This window comes from Balaenoptera acutorostrata, chromosome 2 (genome assembly GCF_949987535.1).
Source record: "Balaenoptera acutorostrata chromosome 2, mBalAcu1.1, whole genome shotgun sequence".
Taxonomy (NCBI): Eukaryota; Metazoa; Chordata; class Mammalia; order Artiodactyla; family Balaenopteridae; genus Balaenoptera; species Balaenoptera acutorostrata.
The window spans coordinates 169,577,652-169,596,620 of NC_080065.1; the positions used below are offsets into that span (position 1 = coordinate 169,577,652).

At 53.8% G+C, this 18,969-nt stretch overlaps 2 protein-coding genes and 1 long non-coding RNA gene across 4 annotated transcripts; 2 read left to right on the forward strand and 1 right to left on the reverse strand.

Annotated features, from left to right (window-relative positions):
- The first annotated feature begins 1,313 nt into the window (after window positions 1-1,313).
- TRIM17 (tripartite motif containing 17) lies at window positions 1,314-6,243 on the forward strand. The gene is given in 7 exon segments (XM_057541483.1): window positions 1,314-1,742; window positions 2,930-3,025; window positions 3,542-3,772; window positions 5,154-5,176; window positions 5,268-5,368; window positions 5,698-6,050; window positions 6,052-6,243. Coding segments are annotated over 7 exon segments (1,425 nt in total).
- A 167-nt stretch (window positions 6,244-6,410) lies between these two features.
- On the reverse strand, window positions 6,411-7,731 carry LOC103001876 (uncharacterized). The gene is made up of 3 exons (XR_009007239.1): window positions 7,652-7,731; window positions 6,910-7,283; window positions 6,411-6,650 (listed from the first exon to the last, which is right to left on the reverse strand). It is a non-coding gene; the product is annotated as an uncharacterized LOC103001876 (long non-coding RNA).
- Window positions 7,360-13,937, forward strand: TRIM11 (tripartite motif containing 11). Of its 2 annotated transcripts, none has more exons than XM_007169911.2 (6): window positions 7,360-8,032; window positions 9,696-9,791; window positions 10,134-10,364; window positions 11,283-11,305; window positions 11,392-11,492; window positions 12,065-13,937. In XM_007169911.2, exons 1-6 carry the CDS (start codon window positions 7,625-7,627, stop codon window positions 12,610-12,612), a joined length of 1,407 nt encoding a protein of 468 aa, XP_007169973.1. In that variant the 5' UTR covers window positions 7,360-7,624; the 3' UTR covers window positions 12,613-13,937. The 2 variants fall into 2 exon arrangements, with proteins under 2 accessions (XP_007169973.1, XP_057397467.1); XM_057541484.1 differs by having other exon boundaries at window positions 10,137-10,364.
- Window positions 13,938-18,969: the final 5,032 nt, after the last annotated feature.

Sequence of the window (18,969 nt, forward strand, 5' to 3'; positions counted from 1 at the left end):
CAAATCCAGTCTCTAACTCAGCCCTAACAACTACCCAGTGAAGTGCACAGGGGAAGACTTGGATCTCCACGGGATAAGGTCATGCGTATTCCAACCCCCGAGTGTGTGTGTGTATGTGTGTTTGTGTGTTCAAGTGTGCACATGTGTGTAGGTGCCTCTGCATGTGCTTTTGTGTATGTGTGCTCGTGTGTGAACATGTGTGCATACATGTGTATGTGTGTTTGTGTGCAGTATGTGTTTGTGTGCCTGTATGTGTGTTTGTGTGCACGTGTGCATGCAGTAGCCCTCCTTTGTCTTTTCTGCACAGCACCTTGTCAAGGAAAACCAGAGCTGGATGGTATTTAGAGGGGTAAAAACAGATTTTATTCAGGACTATTGAAATTGGAAGAAAGAGATCAGCATAGAACCTGGGATTCTATATAGAACCCCATGTGAAGCTCAGTTCTGAATACAGCATGGGCCAGTGGGGATGCATAGTCAAGGAGTAGGGTGGGGGTAAGTTATGGGAAATTACTAAGAGGACACATCTTAGTAGTGGGGGTGGGGGTGTGTGTCTGGTTAAACCCACCTAGTGGGATTCTTCCTAAACTCAAACAATGCAGAGACAAACATGGAAGCCCAAGGCCTGATCGGAAAGTTCAGGGAGGCTGAGCTAGAGTTTGGTTAAAGAGAGAACCTTCGTCAACCCGGCTCCCTAATGGAAGAGAGAGTGTTGTTCCTCTTAAACTCCCTTTTTCCTTTGTTCTGCGGGTGTTCTGTTAAAGGAAACATGATGCTTGTTAAAACGGTACGCAAGACGTTATTTAAGACTATTGCAATTGCAGACGGAGTTGGGGGGTCATCTCTGATTGTAGCCAAGACAGCTGGGGATCTGTAGCCAAGGAGCAGGGTGATGGGGTTCAGTGATGGAAAATCACTAAGAGGCGCCATGAGGAGGGGGCTTCTTGCTAAACTGGCCTAACAGGATTCTTACTCAAGGAGGGTCAAGGACATGTATTCATTAAAGGTGGGAATGAGGAACTAGATCAGATATTATGGTGGGAGTACTGTAAAATTCTCGCTAAAACTGGGTGGGGCCAGCTAAAGACAGGCCTACAGCTCAGGGGAAGCTGACTGGGGTTTGATGAAGGAGAGGGTCTTTGTCAGCTTCCAGGGAGGCATTTGTGCCTCTTATTGAAGATAAGTCAGGGTACCCTAACAATCCCGTGTTCAGACTCCATCTGCAAAAGGATGCTGAGAGAGTACTATGGAGAGCCCAGACAGACCTCCAGACAGAGGATGTGGCAGGACACTCCGTTCCTTCCCCAGGAGCCATGGATGCTGTGGAACTTGCCAGAAAATTGTAGGAGGAGGCCACTTGCTCCATCTGTCTCGACTACTTCACAGACCCCGTGATGACCACCCGCGGTCACAATTTCTGCCGAGAGTGCATCCGACTGACCTGGGAGAAGGCCAAAGGCCAGAAAAGGAGGAGAAAGTGTAAGGGCTCCTTTCCCTGCCCTGAGTGCCGCAAGCTATCCCCCCAGAGGAACCTGCGGCCCAACCGTCTGCTGACCAAGGTGGCCGAGATGGCGCGGCAGCACCCCAGCCTACAGAGCAGGGACCTGTGCCAGGTGCACCAGGAGCTGCTCAAACTCTTTTGTGAGGACGACCAGAGTCCCATCTGCGTCATCTGCAGGGAGTCCCAGGAACACCGGCCCCACAGGGTGGTCCCTATTGAGGAGGTTGTGCAGGAATACAACGTGGGCCTGGGCTGGGGGCCAGGGCAGGGAGGCCCAAGTGTCCCCACACTCCCACGACAAAACAGGCTGGTGGCCAGGCCATCGTGGTGTCACCTCTGATTATGCAGGAGTCCAGACTGACAAAGTCCCCACCTGGGCCTGTCCACATTCCCTGGTTCTTGTGCAGCCATCTGTGTGGGGAGGCCAGGCAACCCTCTGTTAGGCAAGGGGAGGGGAGCCTTTCTCCTCCATCTACCTGAGGCTCTTTGGCTGGGGGCCCATAAATTAGATTGAGCAAAGACAAATCAAAGAGAAAGGCAAACCGTTTACTAACACATGCGTGTGATGTGAGTCACTTGGGAGAAACTGCAGCGACAGTAAAAAAGGGTCAGTTAGAACTTGGGCTTATCTAGAATCTTAACAAAGAATAATACATTTGGAGAAAAGCAACAAGACAAAGGCAAAGGTTTCAGCCTCCCAAGGGTGGCAGACTGTGGGGAAAGTGTCTCAGTCTGCTTGGGCTGCTGTAACAGAACACCACAGACTGGGTGGCTTACAAGCAGAAATTTATTGCTCACAGTTGGAGGCTGGAAGTCCAAGATCAGGGCACCAGCACAGTCAGGTGAGAGCCCCTTCCTGGTTCATACATGGTCAACTTCTCACTGTGTCCTCACATGGAAGAAGGGGCGAGGGAGCTCTCTGGGGTCACTTTTATAATGGCACTAATCTCATTCATGTGGGTTCCACCCTCATGACCTCATCACCTCCCAAAGGCCCCACCTCTACCATCACATTGTGGGTTAAGGCTTCAATATATGAATTTGGTGGGGAGGGACACAAACATTCAGAGCATAGCAGAAAGTAAATATATAGGGGGAAACCAAAGGAAGATAAGGGTTATTAGTGCAGGTCCATCTTAACACCAACCTTCCATCTTCTTCATGGGCATAAAACATCCCCAGCAAGGTGCTTTTGCTCAGGTAATGGGAGCCCCTGGAAGGCATCTTTCTGCATCTGTTGATTCTCAGTTGCCTCCTGTTCAAAATAGTCCTCATGCCAAAGGGGCAGATTTTGGGGTGGCATATTTCCATCCCCTGCACCCATTAGGATGGTCTTTGGGGTGGATGCATCTTCAGAGGGCACCATCTAGATGTGGGGCATGCAGGGGGCCCACTGACTCCAAATCCCATGGTTTGGGTGCCCCACAGTTGAAGTTGGAGGAAAACATGGGATACCTGCGAGAGGAAATGATGAAGACCGGGAAGTTGCAAGCCAAGTAGGAACAGACCTTGGCCGAATGGCAGGTAGGTGCTGGGGACCACGCTCAGCAGCTGAGCAGGGTGGGGAAGGCCCAGCCAGGCCCCAGAGCACCCACAGGGTCTCCTGAACCTGTGGAACCCCTTGAGGTGGGAATCACTGTCCCGTGTGGATGTGAACATGGGACCCCAGAAAGGCAATGATTTCCCAGGTCACAGAATTCCTGCCAAACCAGGACTGAGAACAGTGCCCTCGGCACAGACTGGCCACTTCAGAGATGCAGGGAGCAAGGGCACACGGATGCTTGGAAGTTGCCATTTGGGGCTCAGAGTAAAATTATGCTACAGTGACAGTGCAGGGGGCCTCTGTGTGGCCCCTGGCTTCTATCCCTGCCAGGTTTGCTGGTTTTCTGTGGGTCACTGGGATTCAGATGTGTCATCGTCCCCAGAGCAGCGCTTCCAAGCTGGTGGGCTTGGTTGGTGGGTGGGGTCTGAAAGCAGGCACTTGGGGTGGTGGGGCCCTGAGCGGTACCTCACCTAGGACCCCCACCACTACCACCACAGGAGAAGGTGAAGGAGCGGAGGGAGTGCATCGTGGTTGAGTTTGAGAAGATGGGCCTCCTCCTGATGGAGGAGAAGCAGCGCCTCCTCCAGGCCCTGAAGGAGGAGGAGGAGGAGACAGTGGCAAAGCTGCAGAAGAGCATGGCCTCACTGGACCAGCAGAGTCACTCCTTGAAGATGCTGCTACTGCAGCTGGAGGACAGGAATGAGCGCACACCGCTCCAGATGCTGCAGGTGAGGTGGGCACACCTGTTCACCTGGCTGGGGGTGGGGGGTGGGGGCATGAGCTCTGGCTCAGGTGTGGTTAGGGTGGGCTGACCTGTGGCAACAGATTCAGGCCAACGGGAAAGGCTCTGTCTCAGTCAGCTCAGGCTGCGTAACAAATACCACAGACCGGGTGGTTTAAACAACAGACATTTATTGTTCATGTTCCTGGAGGCTGGAAGTCTGAGCTCAAGTGGGCAGAGCTGGTTTCTCCTGAGGCTTCTCTCTTTGGCTTATAGAGAGCCATCTTCTCCCTGTGTCCTCACATGGTCATCCCTCTGTGTCTGTGCCCTGATAGCTTCTTCTTATAAGGACATCATCAGATTGGATTACAGCCCACCTTAATGACCTGATATTATCTTAGTCACATCTTTAAGACCCTATCTCCAAATACAGTCACATGCTGAGGTACTGGGGGTTAGGGCTCCACAACAGATGAATTTGGGGAGGGGCCAATTCAGTCTATGACAGGCTCCAATCCTAGAGACCTGTGTTCATTCCCTTCATAGCCTAGGGATGTGGCCTGAGGGCAGCTGTTGTCCACAGTGATGCAGGGCACAGACACACTGGCCCAGACAGGCACCCGTGACTTCTCAGGCAAGAGCAAGTCACATGATCACACCTGCCAGCTATGGAAGTGGGGAGAAGGTGCAGCTGGCCTCCCACGGATAGGCCTGCACACCGAGGCCCTGGAAGGGGCAATTATGTTGGCCAAAAAGTGGGTAACTGGCTCATCAAGTGTGCAGTGATGGAATCCATAGCAAAAAAATACATTTCACACTGTGAGCCATTATACGCACATTCACAGGAATGTGTTTACACAAGTGAAGCAAATGCCACATGCAGGGTATCTATATCTCCCAGTGTGCCTGGGTCAATCCAGTTTTATGCCTGTTATCCTGGCATCCTGTGGGTTTTGTCCCCAATAAGTGTCCTGGTGTAGACAAGACTATACACTCGCTCTACCTTTGGGGGAATACTTTGTCTTCTATCAAAGAGCAAGCTGTTTGCAACCCACTAAACTGACTCCTGACCCACTCAAGGCCCAAGGCCCACAGGGTGAAAACACCATTTGGTCTCCCATGCCTCCATGGTCCATCATGAGCAGGACAGCTTCCCTGTGTCCTCATTCATTGTGATGGGTAGCAGGAGGCTTGGGTAAGTCAGATACCTTACTGTGTACAGCCAAAAGACAGGGTTACACTCTGGAAACTGCAAACAGGGCCATGGGAAAACATCATAAAGCCCTTCTAGCCCTACTGGCCAAATGTCGACACAGGGTGTTCGGGAACTCCACAGATCTCTAATGAGACCTTGCCAGTCTCTCTTCCTCCTTCCGTGCCTTTTGAAGGATGTGAAGGACCTCCTGGGCAGGTACGTAGCCACCTGCGGTGGAGGAGGTGATGGGTGCAGGGAGGACTGCGAGTGGGGCCAGAGGGGACAGTGAGACCTGTGTCCACTGGAGGAAGAACAGCCTGAGTGTGCAGTACCCAGAGGCCACCCCCACCATGCTGAAGACCGTCTGTAGGATGCCGGGGCAGATAGAGGTGCTCAAGAGTTTCCAAGGTAAGTAGTGGGGGCCCAGGTGCTCTTGGCAGTGCCCCACCCTGCTCCTAGCCACTCAAGACAAGGGCCACCAACGGGGGGGGGGTCTCAACCACACTGCCCAATGCCCAAATGGTTCCCCAGCCCCATCTCCTTGGCACCACCAATATCCACAGTTTGGGGTATGGGATCATGTAGCAACTCCAGGTTCACAGCTGAACTTAGCCAAAGGGAGGCCTGGGTGGGGGTTAGGATGAATGGGGGATTATTTGGCCCCTGCTAGGGCCTCACCCTCCCCACCCTGACCCTGAAAGTTTCCCCTCTCCCCTCCACCCCGGGCCTGTCTCCAGAGAATGTGGTACCCAATCCCTCCACGGCATACCCCTACCTCCTCTTATATGAGAGCCGCCAGAGGCGCTACCTGAGCACCCCGACGGACGGCACACCCCGTGGCAAGGACAGGTTCCTAGGCTACCCCTGTGCAGTGGGCCAAGAGACCGTCTCCTCAGGGAGGCACTACTGGGAGGTGGGCATGAACCTCACTGCTGATGCACTGTGGGCCCTGGGCGTGTGCAGGGACAACGTGAGCCGGAGGGGCAGGGTCCTCAAGTGCCCAGAAAATGGGTTCTGGGTGGTGCAGCTATGCAAGGGAAAGAGGTATGCACCTGCCACGTCTGCCCTGACCCCCGTCACGCTGACTGAGCCCCCCCAGCCACATGGGCATCTTCCTGGATTTCGAGGCCGGAGAGGTGTCCTTCTACAACGTGAACAATGGGTCCCACCTGCATACCTACTCCCAGCCCGCCTTCTCTGGCCCCCTGCAACCCTTCTTCTGCCTTGGGGCCCCCAAATCGGGCCAGATGGTCGTCTCTACAGTGACCCTATGGCTGAAGTGATAGCGGCGCACAGAGGGAGAGCCTGGGCAGCCCTGGTTTCTCCAGAAGGTGATGTGGTCCAGCTCAGCAAGGCCCACCTGCCCAGCTTATCTCGCATGAGGCATTTGAGAGCCGTCGGCTGTGCAGGGTGGTTTCACAAAGCGGAAATGTAATCATGATTAAAGCAGTTAAACATTAAGAGGCTATATTTACAGATGCTTCATAGAGAAGAAAACTGTCATAGTGGTTCAGTTTCTAAAAACATATGTACCAGGCACAGCGTTGTGCAGTGTTCTTTAGCCACGTCCCTCAATCTCCACTTGAGATGTTGCCATTCATTGGCTCCTCCATGGTTCAGGTTTTTATATGTAGAGCCAAGGCCTCAAGTATCTACCTTCTTTGTCCTCCACAAATTCCATATTTGGGTCCTTCACGGGGAAAATGAAAAAGTGAAGAGATTTTTCAAGCTGAAATCCTAAAAGCCTCAGAGCTCCCCACCTCCATCCCTTCTACCCAGGGAAGTTGCAGGGGCAAAATTCAAAGACTGAGGATCAGAAAGGGTCTTTTCTTTTCACTCCCTCTCCACCGCCCACCCCACCACCTCCCCCTGAGCCCCGCCTTTGCAGACGCATTAACAGCCAGGTAACAGTTGCCAGAAACCTAGAATTCTGGTCAATGTACTCGTACCCCAACAAGGCCAAAGTCCCTGCGGGCCAAGCGCCTCACCCAGTAAGTTCTGACCGTTCCCAGCCCGGGGACGCGCGAAGACAACCAGGAGCGCACGGGGAACGATTTGGGGCCCACGACACAGCCTCAGCTTCCCCTTGTCCTCGCGGTCTCTGCGCTTCGCGGAGAGCCCAGTGACCGTGCGGGGCACCCCGCTGGCCCCGGCCCCTGCACCCCACCTTTCCCCAGGCCCGACCGAGAGGCCAGGCGGTGCAACACCGCAACAGCCCAGAGGCAGCAGCGCAGGCGGCGGCGGCAACGCAAGATCCCCGGGTGATCAGCCTCCAATTCTGTCCGGCCCGCGGGCCGCGTGACAGGCCACGGCCAATCCGGAGCTAAAGTGGGTTGTTCCAAAGGGGGAAAAAAAAAAAAAAAAAACCCAGCTGCTTCCTGCTTCCGCCCCCAGTTCGACTCCTCTTCCTGCCCGCGTGAGGTATTCCTAGGCCCTACGTTCCTGGAGCCTCTGCAGTCCCGGAGCAGTATATTCCGCAGCCCAGGAGCCGCGCAGCCTTGGACCCCGGAGCCCCTGCGCTCCGAAGCTCCCCGAGTCCCCCGGTGCCCTGCAACTCGCGTCCCCGGAGACCCCGCGTCCTTGCGCGCTCCCCATAGTCCCGGCAGCGGCCGGCCACCGCCCGACCCGGCGGACCACACTGCCCTCCTCCGTTACACCGGTGCCATGGCCGCCCCGGACCTGTCCACCAACCTCCAAGAGGAGGCCACCTGCGCCATCTGCCTCGACTACTTTACGGATCCGGTGATGACCGACTGCGGCCACAACTTCTGCCGCGAGTGCATCCGGCGCTGCTGGGGCCAGCCCGAGGGCCCGTACGCGTGCCCCGAGTGCCGCGAGCTGTCCCCGCAGAGGAACCTGCGACCCAATCGACCGCTCGCCAAGATGGCCGAGATGGCGCGGCGCCTGCACCCTCCGTCTCCCGTCCCACAGGGCGTGTGCGCCGCGCACCGCGAGCCACTGGCCGCCTTCTGCGGCGAAGAGCTGCGCCTGCTCTGCGCGGCCTGCGAGCGCTCGGGGGAGCACTGGGCGCACCGAGTGCGTCCACTGCAGGACGCGGCCGACGATCTCAAGGTGTGGGCAGGTCCAGGCGGAGCACGGCCTAGCAGGGGGTCGCTGCGGGTTGGGGGGGGTGTGGCTTGGGCCTGGGGGGTTGGGGGCCCCAGCCTGGCCCAGGTTGTGGGCTCGGGTCCCAGCCTGGTCCGGGTCTCGGGGGTGTGTAGGGGGCTGCAGCCTGTCCCAAACCGGCACCCTAGAGGGACTGGGGCACCGCCCACCAGTGAGGCGCTGGCCTGGGGACCAGGTCGTGGGGAGGGGGCGTGCTTTCTGAAGTTTAGGTCCCACAGAACCGGTGGGAGGGCTGTCTGGGGCGGGGACTGGGCAGGTTTGACTGACCGTTGGCAGGGATGGAGCCGGGAGAGGAGAAAGTGGGAAGGGAACCTCAGAGGTGGCTGGTCCCAGGTGGACGTGCACGGATGAGGACTCTGAGCCCTCAGAGGGTTGTGGGCAGGGCAGGGCAGACCAGGGCCTTGGGGCCGACGCCAGTGCTGAAGTTCTGGTGAGAAGAGATGGGAAGGCAGCCAGGAAGCCGCTGCAGAGCCCCAGGCAGGGATCAATGCGGGGACAGAGCCATTGCCCTGGGAGGCGGACGCCAGGGCCCACCAGGCTTTCCCAGTAGGATACTCTGCCAGCTGACAAGCCAGGGCTCAGCCCTGCTTTGAGCCCAGGCTGAGATGCCTTGTTTCTCTGTTCTGGAAATGCATTTCCTTAAAATCCAAACGGACGCCAGCACTCCCCTTTCTGCTAAGAGCCTCAGGGCAAACACTTACCTGGCTCACCTGGCCAGCTGCCTACTACATTCCTGCAGGTGGGTTTGCTTCTGAAACCCAAGATATTAGGTACATGGGTGGCATCTTTCAAACTTTTTGACTGTGGTTTGCATTTTGCTTTATGGCCAGTAGTGTCTCTGCTGAGGTGCATCAAGTACATGCTTTAGTCAACGTTAGAATCAGTACTCTGTCACTATCATAGAGCAAGCCTCTGGGACAACAGAATAAACCTATACCTGATCCACATCACTGGGCTTGTCCTGACACAATTCCTGTGGTTTTCTTCTCATTTTGAGGTATAACATGCATACAGGAACACCCCCTTCTTACATCAGTCTAGCAGATTTGCCCTCTGTCACTGAGTACCCCGATCAGGGTGTGGAAAGTGACCAAAAGAGCAGAGAATGACCAGCAGCTCTCTAGAGGCCTCTCCCAGCTGACCTGATAAAGTCTCATGTGGTAGCACTTAATCCTGTCTATCATAGGGGAGGAAAAGCGTTTTCCTCTACTGTGTCATGTTCTGTAACTGGATACAGAAGGATATGATACAAATGTGCGCATCCTGTGGCTCGTTCCAGTTGGAAGAAAGAAGGTGGTGATGCAGTGGGAAGTTGGGTTGTGGGAAGGTTGCCCTGAGATTAGGGAGGGGTGGGAACAACAGAAGAAAGGATATTCAGGCAAGGGGAAGTAGCTGGTTAGGGCAGTGGTGGGAGGGCCATGCCAGTTAGAGGGCATCTCCTGGCAAATTTGAGTTTGCTCCACCTGTCATGTCCCAGGCCCAGTTTTCCACGACTAGTCCCTGCCAGCTGAGTTCAAGCTTAGCTGGGGTTGGGCAGGTGGGAGGAGGTATAAGGCCCAGCCTGGAGGCCTGGCCTGGCCGGGGTCACTCTGGGCTCACCTCCCTGTAGGGCAAGCTGGAGAAATCCCTGGAGCATCTGCGGAAGCAAATGGAGGATGCACTGCTGTTCCAGGCCCAGGCGGAGGAGACCTGCTCCTTGTGGCAGGCAGGTGGCCAGGCATCCAGTGTGGGTGGGGGCAGGGGGCATGAGGGCCGCCACCGCAGGACGCCACTGTTCGCATTCAGCCTCGTGCTTCTGGGCAGCACCCCTGCCCCAGACCCCATGTATAACCCACCTCAGGGTGGGCTTGGGGGTTGGGAGTGGGGGTCAGGGAGGACCAGGCATGGGGGGCCCTGGGTGTATTGGTTTGGGGATCAGGGAGGGATGGGTATGAGGGCCCAAGTGGTGGGTTTGGGGTCAGGAAGGGATGGATGTGGGGGACCCCGGATTGGGGGTTAGGGTGGCTCCAGGTCCTAGGCCCTCAGCTGTCCTCCCTGACCCCCACAGAAGATGGTGGAGACCCAGCGGCAGAATGTGCTGACGGAGTTTGAGAGGCTGCGCCGGCTGCTTGTGGAGGAGGAGCAGCGGCTGCTGCAGAGGCTGGAGGAGGAAGAGCTGGAGGTGCTGCCCCCCTTGCGGGAGAGCGCGGCCCGGCTCGGACAGCAGAGCGCCCAGCTGGCCGAGCTCATCACTGAGCTGGAGGGGCGCTGCCAGCTACCAGCCCTGGGGCTGCTGCAGGTGAGCTGGCAGCCACTCCTGGGGGTGGGCATGTGGGGGGGTCTCAAGGGAAGGCCAGGCATGGGAATGGAGAGCAGGAAAGTGGAGGATGCATTGTGCAAAGCAGGCTGACTGACTGGTGCTTGCCTGGACCTCTCAGGTCCTCACCAGCTGGTCTCCTTCCTGTGAAACACTGGGAGTGGACACCGCTGCTGAACTGCACGAACTGCTGTTAGCGCTTGTCTGGGAGCCCTAATGGGGACGGGCCAGTGGGTCACCACCCAGCTCTCTGAAGGTTTGGGCCCACTGGGCTGAGAGAAAAAGCCAACAGGTCTCCCATAGGGATTCCCGCATGGGCCCAGTGCTGCCCCTGAGAATCTGCTCAGCTCCTGGCCCCTGCAATTTGTGCCCACAGGTGGGAGCAAGGACGCTGCATGTGCAGCCCAGGGGGCTTCCTGTGGGAGGTGACCCTCCTTGGGGCCTCAGAGCTGAGTGGACTTTCAGGGACCGGTAAGAGGCTCCCAGTTGCCATCCTGGGGCTAAAATTTAGTCCTTTGGCCTTTGCTGAGCCATCAGGTGATCTTAAGCCTGGGAAGCAGGAAGAATCCCGGACAAGTGTGTGGCGGGGATTGAGGGAAGTCAGTAGAAATGGGCTGTGGTTAGTAAGGTGGTGGGAGGGCTAGGCAGGCAGCTAGGAGGTGAGAGGGGGCAGCCCTCGAGGATGAGTGAATGTTGCTGGAGAAGCTGCAGGAAGCAGAGGTTCTAGAAGGAGGATGGGTTGGCCCAGGAAGTGAGATAAGAACCACAGGTTTATGTGAAATGCAGTTTGGGGTCTCAGCTGAGATGTCCCAGTGTGGGAGTGGTCTCAGCTGGCCTGGCTGCATTTCATGCCCTTCACCTGGGGGATGGGTGCTGACGCAGTGTGTGTCTCTCCCACAGGATATCAGGGACACCCTGCGCAGGTAGGAGCTTCGGACTCTCCCCAGGGAAGGTGGGCAGGGTTCAAGGTGGGCCCACTGCAGGGGTGACACCTCCACTGCCCCTCCAGAGTCCAGGACGTGAAGCTACAGCCTCCTGAGGTGGTGCCCATGGAGATGAGGACGGTGTGCAGGGTCCCAGGGCTGGTGGAGGCCTTGCGGAGGTTCCGAGGTGAGTGTTGTGCAGAGGCCGGGGGGATCCCACGCGCTGTCTCCAGTCCAGAGGAAGTGCCAGTCCTGAGCTTTTGCTGGTGGGCTGGGGTCTGTGGTAGGAACAACACGCAGGCTCCCAGTTCGTGGATGAGAAACTAGGAGGGATCAGGGCCACTGGGCAGAAGATAGCAGCTAAAGGAAGGCCAGGTCCAAGCTTTTCACTGATGGCATTTAGGAAAAATAGAGGTGGGACCACCCTCCTAGGGTCATTCAGGTGCCAGAGCACCCGTGTGGACCCCAGGCTTGTGGAGTCTGGGATGAAAGCTGCCCTAGAACACGCACACCCTTCTCTCTGGGGACTGAAAGAATGGACACGGAAAGCACTCAGGGTTTCCTGCTGTGCTCTAAAGGGGCATGAATCACAAGGAAGCATGGACTGCTTTCTAGAACGTTCCAAGATACAACGAGAAGTGGTTAGGGAATCTCTTCGAGTGAGAAGGGGCGTGGTCAGTTTATGGGCAGTCACAGACTGCAAGGTTGTATGGGTCTGGGGCAGACAGCTTCGAGGGTTGACCACTGTTCTGTCTGCAGGGGACATGACCCTGGATCCTGACACCGCCAACCCGGAGCTGGTACTGTCAGAGGACAGGAGGAGCGTGCGGCGGGGGGACCTGCGGCAGGCCCTGCCCGACAGCCCTGAGCGGTTCGACCCCGGGCCTTGTGTGCTGGGCCGGGAGCCCTTGACCTCGGGCCGCCACTACTGGGAGGTGGAGGTCGGGGAGCGGGCCAGCTGGGCCCTGGGCGTCTGCAGAGAGAACGCCAACCGCAAGGAGAAGGGCGAGCTGTTTGCTGGTAACGGGTTCTGGATCCTGGTGTTCCTGGGGAGCTACTACAACTCCTCCGAGCGGGCTTTTGCCCCTCTCCGAGACCCACCCCGGCGCGTGGGCATCTTTCTGGACTACGAGGCTGGACATCTGTCCTTCTACAGTGCCAACGATGGGTCGCTCTTGTATACCTTTCCTGAGACGCCCTTCTCGGGGACCCTGCGGGCCCTCTTCTCACCTCTGTCCAGCAGCCCAACCCCTATGACCATCTGCAGGCCGAAAGGTGGGCCTGGGGACATGCTGGCTCCCCAGTGAGCAGGCCTCTCATAGCCCCTTGTCCTGCCTTCCGAGTCTTCGAGACACTTGAAAAACCTGAGAAGAGGGTGCTTGTCCTCTGAGCTATGGAAAACACTCGTAATGCCACTCGGATACGTGGAGCAAACTGAACTCTGTCACTGCCACTCCCAGGAAGCCATGTGTGAGTGTGTGCAGGCTGGGCTGTCCTCCCTCGGGGGACTCTCCAAGGTCATCAGGTGCTGAGACCCCATTCACCAGTGCACCACACACAGTCCTTCGCAGAGCCCTGAGCCTAGGGCCCTGGTAGCTCTGGTTCCAGGAGCCTCACCAGCCGGCCCCACCCAGCCTCAGTCTGGGGTGAGACACCAGGGCCTGCAGAACTCTCAGCTTCAGTCCGGGCACCCCCCCCAAACCCTGGGGCCACACCTCGAGAAAGCTGCTGTCTTGTGAGACTGCTGGCCAAGAGGTTGCTCCAGGCCCACCAGCCTGTCTTGGGGTCTGGTCCCAACTGGTGGGGGGGGGGGGCTGGGTCTGGATGTAGTTGCCTCAGATTAACTGGGGTGCAGCAGAGTCCTCAGGTGACAGGTGATGTGGGAAAGGCCACAGGGAGGGAACTGGGAGCAACTCACTGAATAAAGTGGTTGATTAACTAGGACGCACAGATGCCCTCAAATCCCCCTGAACGTGGCCCACTCAGAGCTTCTGGAAAAAGCTCCTTCCCTGGTTCCCAGTGCAGAGGTTCAGTTCTGGGAGGTCTGAGGGCCTGGAGGTGAGTGTGAGGCTCAGAAATGACACCTCACTGTTTCCATCTGAGCGGCACTGAGAACAGCAAGCTGGCGTTGCCCTCTCAGATGCCTCTTCAGTGGCCCGTGGGGTGGTCCCTGAACTCAGAACCCAGAGTCTCACTCCTGCCTGGGGGAGGGGGTGAGGCCACAGAGAGCCCTGGCTTACAAAGTCCAGGGTTCGTTTTCGCTTTAAGTTTTGATGCTTCTTCACCCTTCTCAAGAAGGTGTGATGCAGCGTCTCTGCACCCCTAGATTTTTATTAATTGTAAGGACCATTCTCACAGTAAATCAACTAACAGTTGTCTGTAGTCCCCTTATCTTTTAGGTTGGGGGGTGGGGAAATCCTCCAGAGGGCCCACCCTCTGGGAGGGGATACAGAAACAAGATGCTCACTGGTAAAATCGGGGATGCAGCTGCTGCCCACACAAGCACAGCAACTCCCAGGTATGGTTTCCATGTTCTTTGGCTCAACACATGTGTTCATTTCATGCAGGTACTGTGGGCAGTTTTTTCCTTTTTTTCAGATAACCTGATAAACATTTCCCATGTTCCACTGTGTTCAATAGCCAGTACTTTTTCATTTACTTGATTATTTACTCATTCTCCCATTCTTGGGCTTTTTTTGTTATTGTTACTATGTATACACCACTTTTGAATATCTTGAACAACAGATCCTTCAAATTATGTACACAGGAGGAAGTATTTTCTCAATTGAGTCAGGGGTCTGGCCATGTTTTGGCTGGGGAATTATTTCCATATGATTTCCCAAGGAACGGGGCCCACTGCTTCACTTCCTGTTGAGAATCTGAGCATAGTGTTTGCTTGCTGCCTGTAGCAAGATTTGGACTTTAAGGTTTGGGACTTCCACAATGGCCACTGGAAACGTAGCCTGTGGGACAGCCTTGTGGGTTTAATAAAAGAGCACACAACTGTCCCGAGGACACCAAGACGCCTCTGGCTGTGGCTTTAGAACAAAGCTGGACACAAATGTAAGGGAGGAAAAATCATATTCCCTCAACCCTTCTGAGTTCTTGGCTGAGACCCCGTAATAAAGCTAAACAAGAGAAAAACAAAGACGTTTATTGACACGTATACCTCAGGTATGCATAGGAGAAACCCCAGGAAAATGAGTAACAGAGCAGCAGCTTAGATCTCTGGCTTAGATGGCATCTTCAACAAAGAACAATGTTTATGGAGAAATGACAGGGAAAGCAGTTTTAGGCTTCCAAGGTCGTAAAATGAGCAGGTAAACTAATGGTACCTAATGCTAGTTAGTAAGGTTTGTTATATGTAGATCCTACCCCACCGCCACCGCCCCCCCCCCCACCCCAGCCCCATGCCATCTCCAAACTGATAAGATTAGAATTGTCTCCAAATCTTTCCTGTGGAGAGGGGACAGGACTACCTCTGTAAATGTGTGTCCTGCTTTTAGATAGATAGGGAAAGGCAGGGAGCTTGTATTTGCTTCTCAACCACCTCCAGCTCAAAATAATTGTTACCAAACCAAACTTGGGTCTGCTCGACCATGCGTAGTAAATCCAATCCACTAACACCGGTTGTGGTGAAGGAAAATGCAGCATTTATTGTAAAGGAGGACACGTGGCTCTAAAACCCCGAACTCCCCCTGAAGGGTTTCAGCAAGGCATTTTTAAAGGCCAGGTGAGGGAGGAGGGAATCTCAGGGTATGTGATCAGCTCCTGCACAATTCTCTGATTGGTTGATGGTGAGGTAACAGGGTGGTTAACATTATCAACCTTAGGCTCCAGTAGGTCTGGGGGCCCATGATCATCAAGTAGTTAATTTCTTCCATTTGGTGGTGGTTTTAGCATTTGTAAAACAACTCAGGAAATGTACATCAGGTATCAGAGGATATGGGGGAAGGGTCTGTCCCAGGAAAGCCTCGTAGGGTCCTGCTTGGTTACATAACCTTTATGCCAAATGAGATGTTTTGGGGTGACATGCTGCTACCATCCACCAGTCGAGAGAAAAAAAATGAGCTTCAGTGATACCTGTTGGCAAATAGACTGATTTTCAGCTTTACAAATATTACTCCTGCTGACTTCTGCATCCCCAGGGTACCACCCAGTGTTCTAGGTTCAGAGAGACCACAATGAACGTGCAAGCTCCTGCACGTGCCCTGATACCTTTGTGAGTGACGGGTAACAATCTATGACATATCTATCCTACAGTGGGTGAGCCCCTACACTGGGAGTAGATGATCTCCTACACTGGCATTAGGTGAACTCCTACACTGGCACTAGGAGAGCTCTTGCGTTGGCAGTCAGTGCTGGCAGTTGGTGATGCCTATGCTAGCAACAGATGATTTACACTAGCAGTTGATCTCCTACACTAGCAGTAGCTGAGCTCATACGCTATCAGTTGGTGAACTCCTACTTGGGTAGTTGATATAAGCATTCTGGAGGAAGATAAAGCTGGATGGATGTAGAGTAAACCAGGGCAGTGCAGGATGTGGTCAGCCATTCCTGGGGCTTCCAGAACAACCATAAGTATTGCCTACCAAGTTTTTAAATGCCCAGAACCTCTTCCCCTAGATGACTCAGCCAGCAGACCAACGGGGAGACAGGAAAGAAGCTGTGAAGATAAAAATCATTCTGGGTTGATCAGTGCTTAAAAAGCAATTACTCAGGATGGCATGACGGAGACCTCAGAAGGAGGAGGGAGTGGCTACTACAATACTTAAGGCATTAGTAAGTGTGTTCAAAAGAATGTTTGAAAAATAAAAGCAGCAGTCCTGGGGCTATGTCCGTGGTCAGTCTCTGTCAGTCTCTTTTGCTTCCCCATCTCCTGGGCATGTAATGTATCCACAAGATTGGGTTAAAAGACAAAGGGTCCTTTTTCACTTGTTTCCTCCACATTAACTCATCTAATAGCAAGTCTGTGTGGTAACATCCCATTTCACACCTGAGACAACAGGAGAGGAGGGCTATGTCTCTTGGAACAGAACTGGGATTTTAAATAACTTTACTGACTAATTTTCATACCCCCAAACTCACTGGTTTGTAAATGTACAATTCAGTGATTTTCATTAACTTCCTGGTCGAGCAATGTGCACTGTGCACCCCGTCACTCTTGGCACACGTTGGAATCATTCCCAGAGTGGAGCCTGGCCGGCGACCTGCAGGGCGAGACTTCGCGCCCTGCACCCGTCTTCACCCGCGCATGCCCTACCGCAGCAGTGACCCCAGTATCGAAAGTCCTGAGAGCTACATCCCAGCTGGTGGTTCTGAGGGTATATGAAAAAATATACAGCATTGCTAATCATCAGAGAAATGCAAATCAAAACCACAATGAGAAATCCTCTCACACCTGTTAGAATAACTATCATAGAAAGACAAGAGATAACAAGTGCTAGTGAGGGTGTGAAGAAAAGGGAACCCATGTGTACTGTTGGTGGGGTTATAAATTAGTGCAGCTAGTATGGAAACCAGTATAGAGGTTCTTCAAAATATTAAAAATAGAACTGCCATGTCATCCAGAAATTCCACTTCTGAGCATATACCCTAAGGAAATGAAATGAAAACACTCTGTTGGAGAGAGATTTGTATCCCCATGTTCATAACAGCCTTATTTACAATAGCCAAGACATGGAGATCACATAAGTGTCTGTCGATGGATGAATGGATAAAGAAGTGGTGTATATATTTACAAAGGTCTGTCCCTGTCTTCATCCACATTCTGCCTGAGTGGTGATGGATGCTGTAGATCTCAGTTGCTGCTGAATTCAAGGAAGTGTACCACAACCCTTGCCTCTCCGCTGGCTGCAATTGTTTCTTTTTATCAACAGGACCCACTTGGGGGATCCCATGCCAGTTGCAAGTAACTGGGTTCCCAGGGGTGAAAGGGAGGAAGTGCAAACCTGGAGAAGTGTCTGGGTGCTTAAGTGGGACCCTTCATCCTGGCACCTGACCTGCCGGGGAATGCCCAGCTGGGCTTGCTTCTTTTGGCCTCTGCCTACCCACCCAACCCCCCTCCCTGACTCCTTCCATTGGGGGAGGTCTGCCATTCTCCCCTTTTTGACTCAAATCCCTACACTACCAGGAGGGGGAGAATGCCAAGCTATCCACCTGGGGCCAGGAATGGCCCCTGCCATGGTCATCTCAAGCACCTGACCAGCATCTGCCCAAAAGTCAAACTCCAGCCTGATGGTTGCTTTCTGTAAAGCCTCCTGCAAGTTACAACAGGTCTGGACATGAGTTTGCTCGTCTACAACATGACTGTTGTTGTTGACTGAATTGTGACCCCTCAAATTCATATGTCGGAGTTCCAACCCCCAGGACCTCAGAGTGTGACTCTATTTGGAGACAGGGTCTTTAAAGAGGTGATTAAGTTTAAATAAGGTCATTGAGGTGAGCCTTGATCTTATACGACTGATGTCTTTATAAGAAGAGGAGATTAGGACACAAAAATGTTGACCATATGAAGACATAGAGAGAAGATGGTCATCTACAGGCCAAGGAGAGAGGCCTCAGGAAAAGCCAGCCCTGCCTACACCTTGACCTTAGACTTCTAGTCTCCAAGACTGTGAGAGAATAAACGTCTGTTGTTTAAACTGCCCAGTCTGTGGTATTTGTTATGCAGCCTGAGCTGACTGACACAGCAGTCATGATAGTTCTTACCTGAGAGCAGAGTAGGTGGGTTGAACATGTGAGTATGATATACGAAACTGGCAATGGCGGTCTTGTGTTTGCCATTACCATCCCTCCACTATTAATTGTTTCAAACATTTATCAGAGGCCTGATGACCAGCACCTTGCCTGTTCTGACTGCCTCATGCTCACAGCTGACCCAGAAGATGTGAGTCTTCATTTTCATGCATGCTTTATGCATGGAGAAACTGAGGCATAAGGAGACTGCCTGAGTTGCCCAAGCTCAAGAGCAAGAAGCTGGAGAATTCCAGGTCTGATTTGAAGCTTTCTCTATTCCCCCCTTCCAGTGAGCTGGCTCCTCCACCGAGCCTCAGTACACATACTCACCTCCTTTCATATGTTATGTGGGCTTTCACTACTGTTGTCACCATTTTATTGAGGTGTGACTGACTACAGTAAACTGCACATTCGAAATGCACTTTCTGACAACATACATATATACCTGTGAAACTGTCACCACAATTAAGATACTGAAGGTATTTACCATTCTCAAGTTTCTTCTTGCCCCTTCATCATCCCTCCCTTTAGACCCCCTACGATGTGTGTGTTTTCCAACACCACCAAGCAATTAACTCAATTCCTACACTATCTACTTGGAAGTAGCATCAGACCTCACAGGTTAAGGGCTCAATCCTACAAGACTGCCCCCCAACTTCAAGTGCCAATTGCAAGTCCAGGTTGTCACCTGTGCTCCTCACCAGTGGGCTGTAGATCAGAAGTTCCCACAACCTACTCCTTGGATTTGATTAATTCATTAGAGTGGCTCACAGAACTCAGAGAAACATTTTGCTTAGCAGATTATTAGTTTATTCTTAAAGGATGTAACTCAGGAACAGCCAGATGGAAGAGATGCATAGGGCGTGGTTTGTGGGAAGAGGCATGGAGCTCCCATGCCCTCTCTAGGCCTGCCACTCTCCCCAAAT

Bases quoted from the DNA above. Each gene is read 5' to 3' on its own strand.
- TRIM11 (XM_007169911.2), top strand. From the start codon at position 7,625: ATGGCCGCCCCGGACCTGTCCACCAACCTCCAAGAGGAGGCCACCTGC. The intron at 8,033-9,695 runs GTGTGGGCAGGT...ACCTCCCTGTAG, and splicing joins ACGCGGCCGACGATCTCAAG to GGCAAGCTGGAGAAATCCCT. The intron at 11,493-12,064 runs GTGAGTGTTGTG...TTCTGTCTGCAG, and splicing joins GGCCTTGCGGAGGTTCCGAG to GGGACATGACCCTGGATCCT.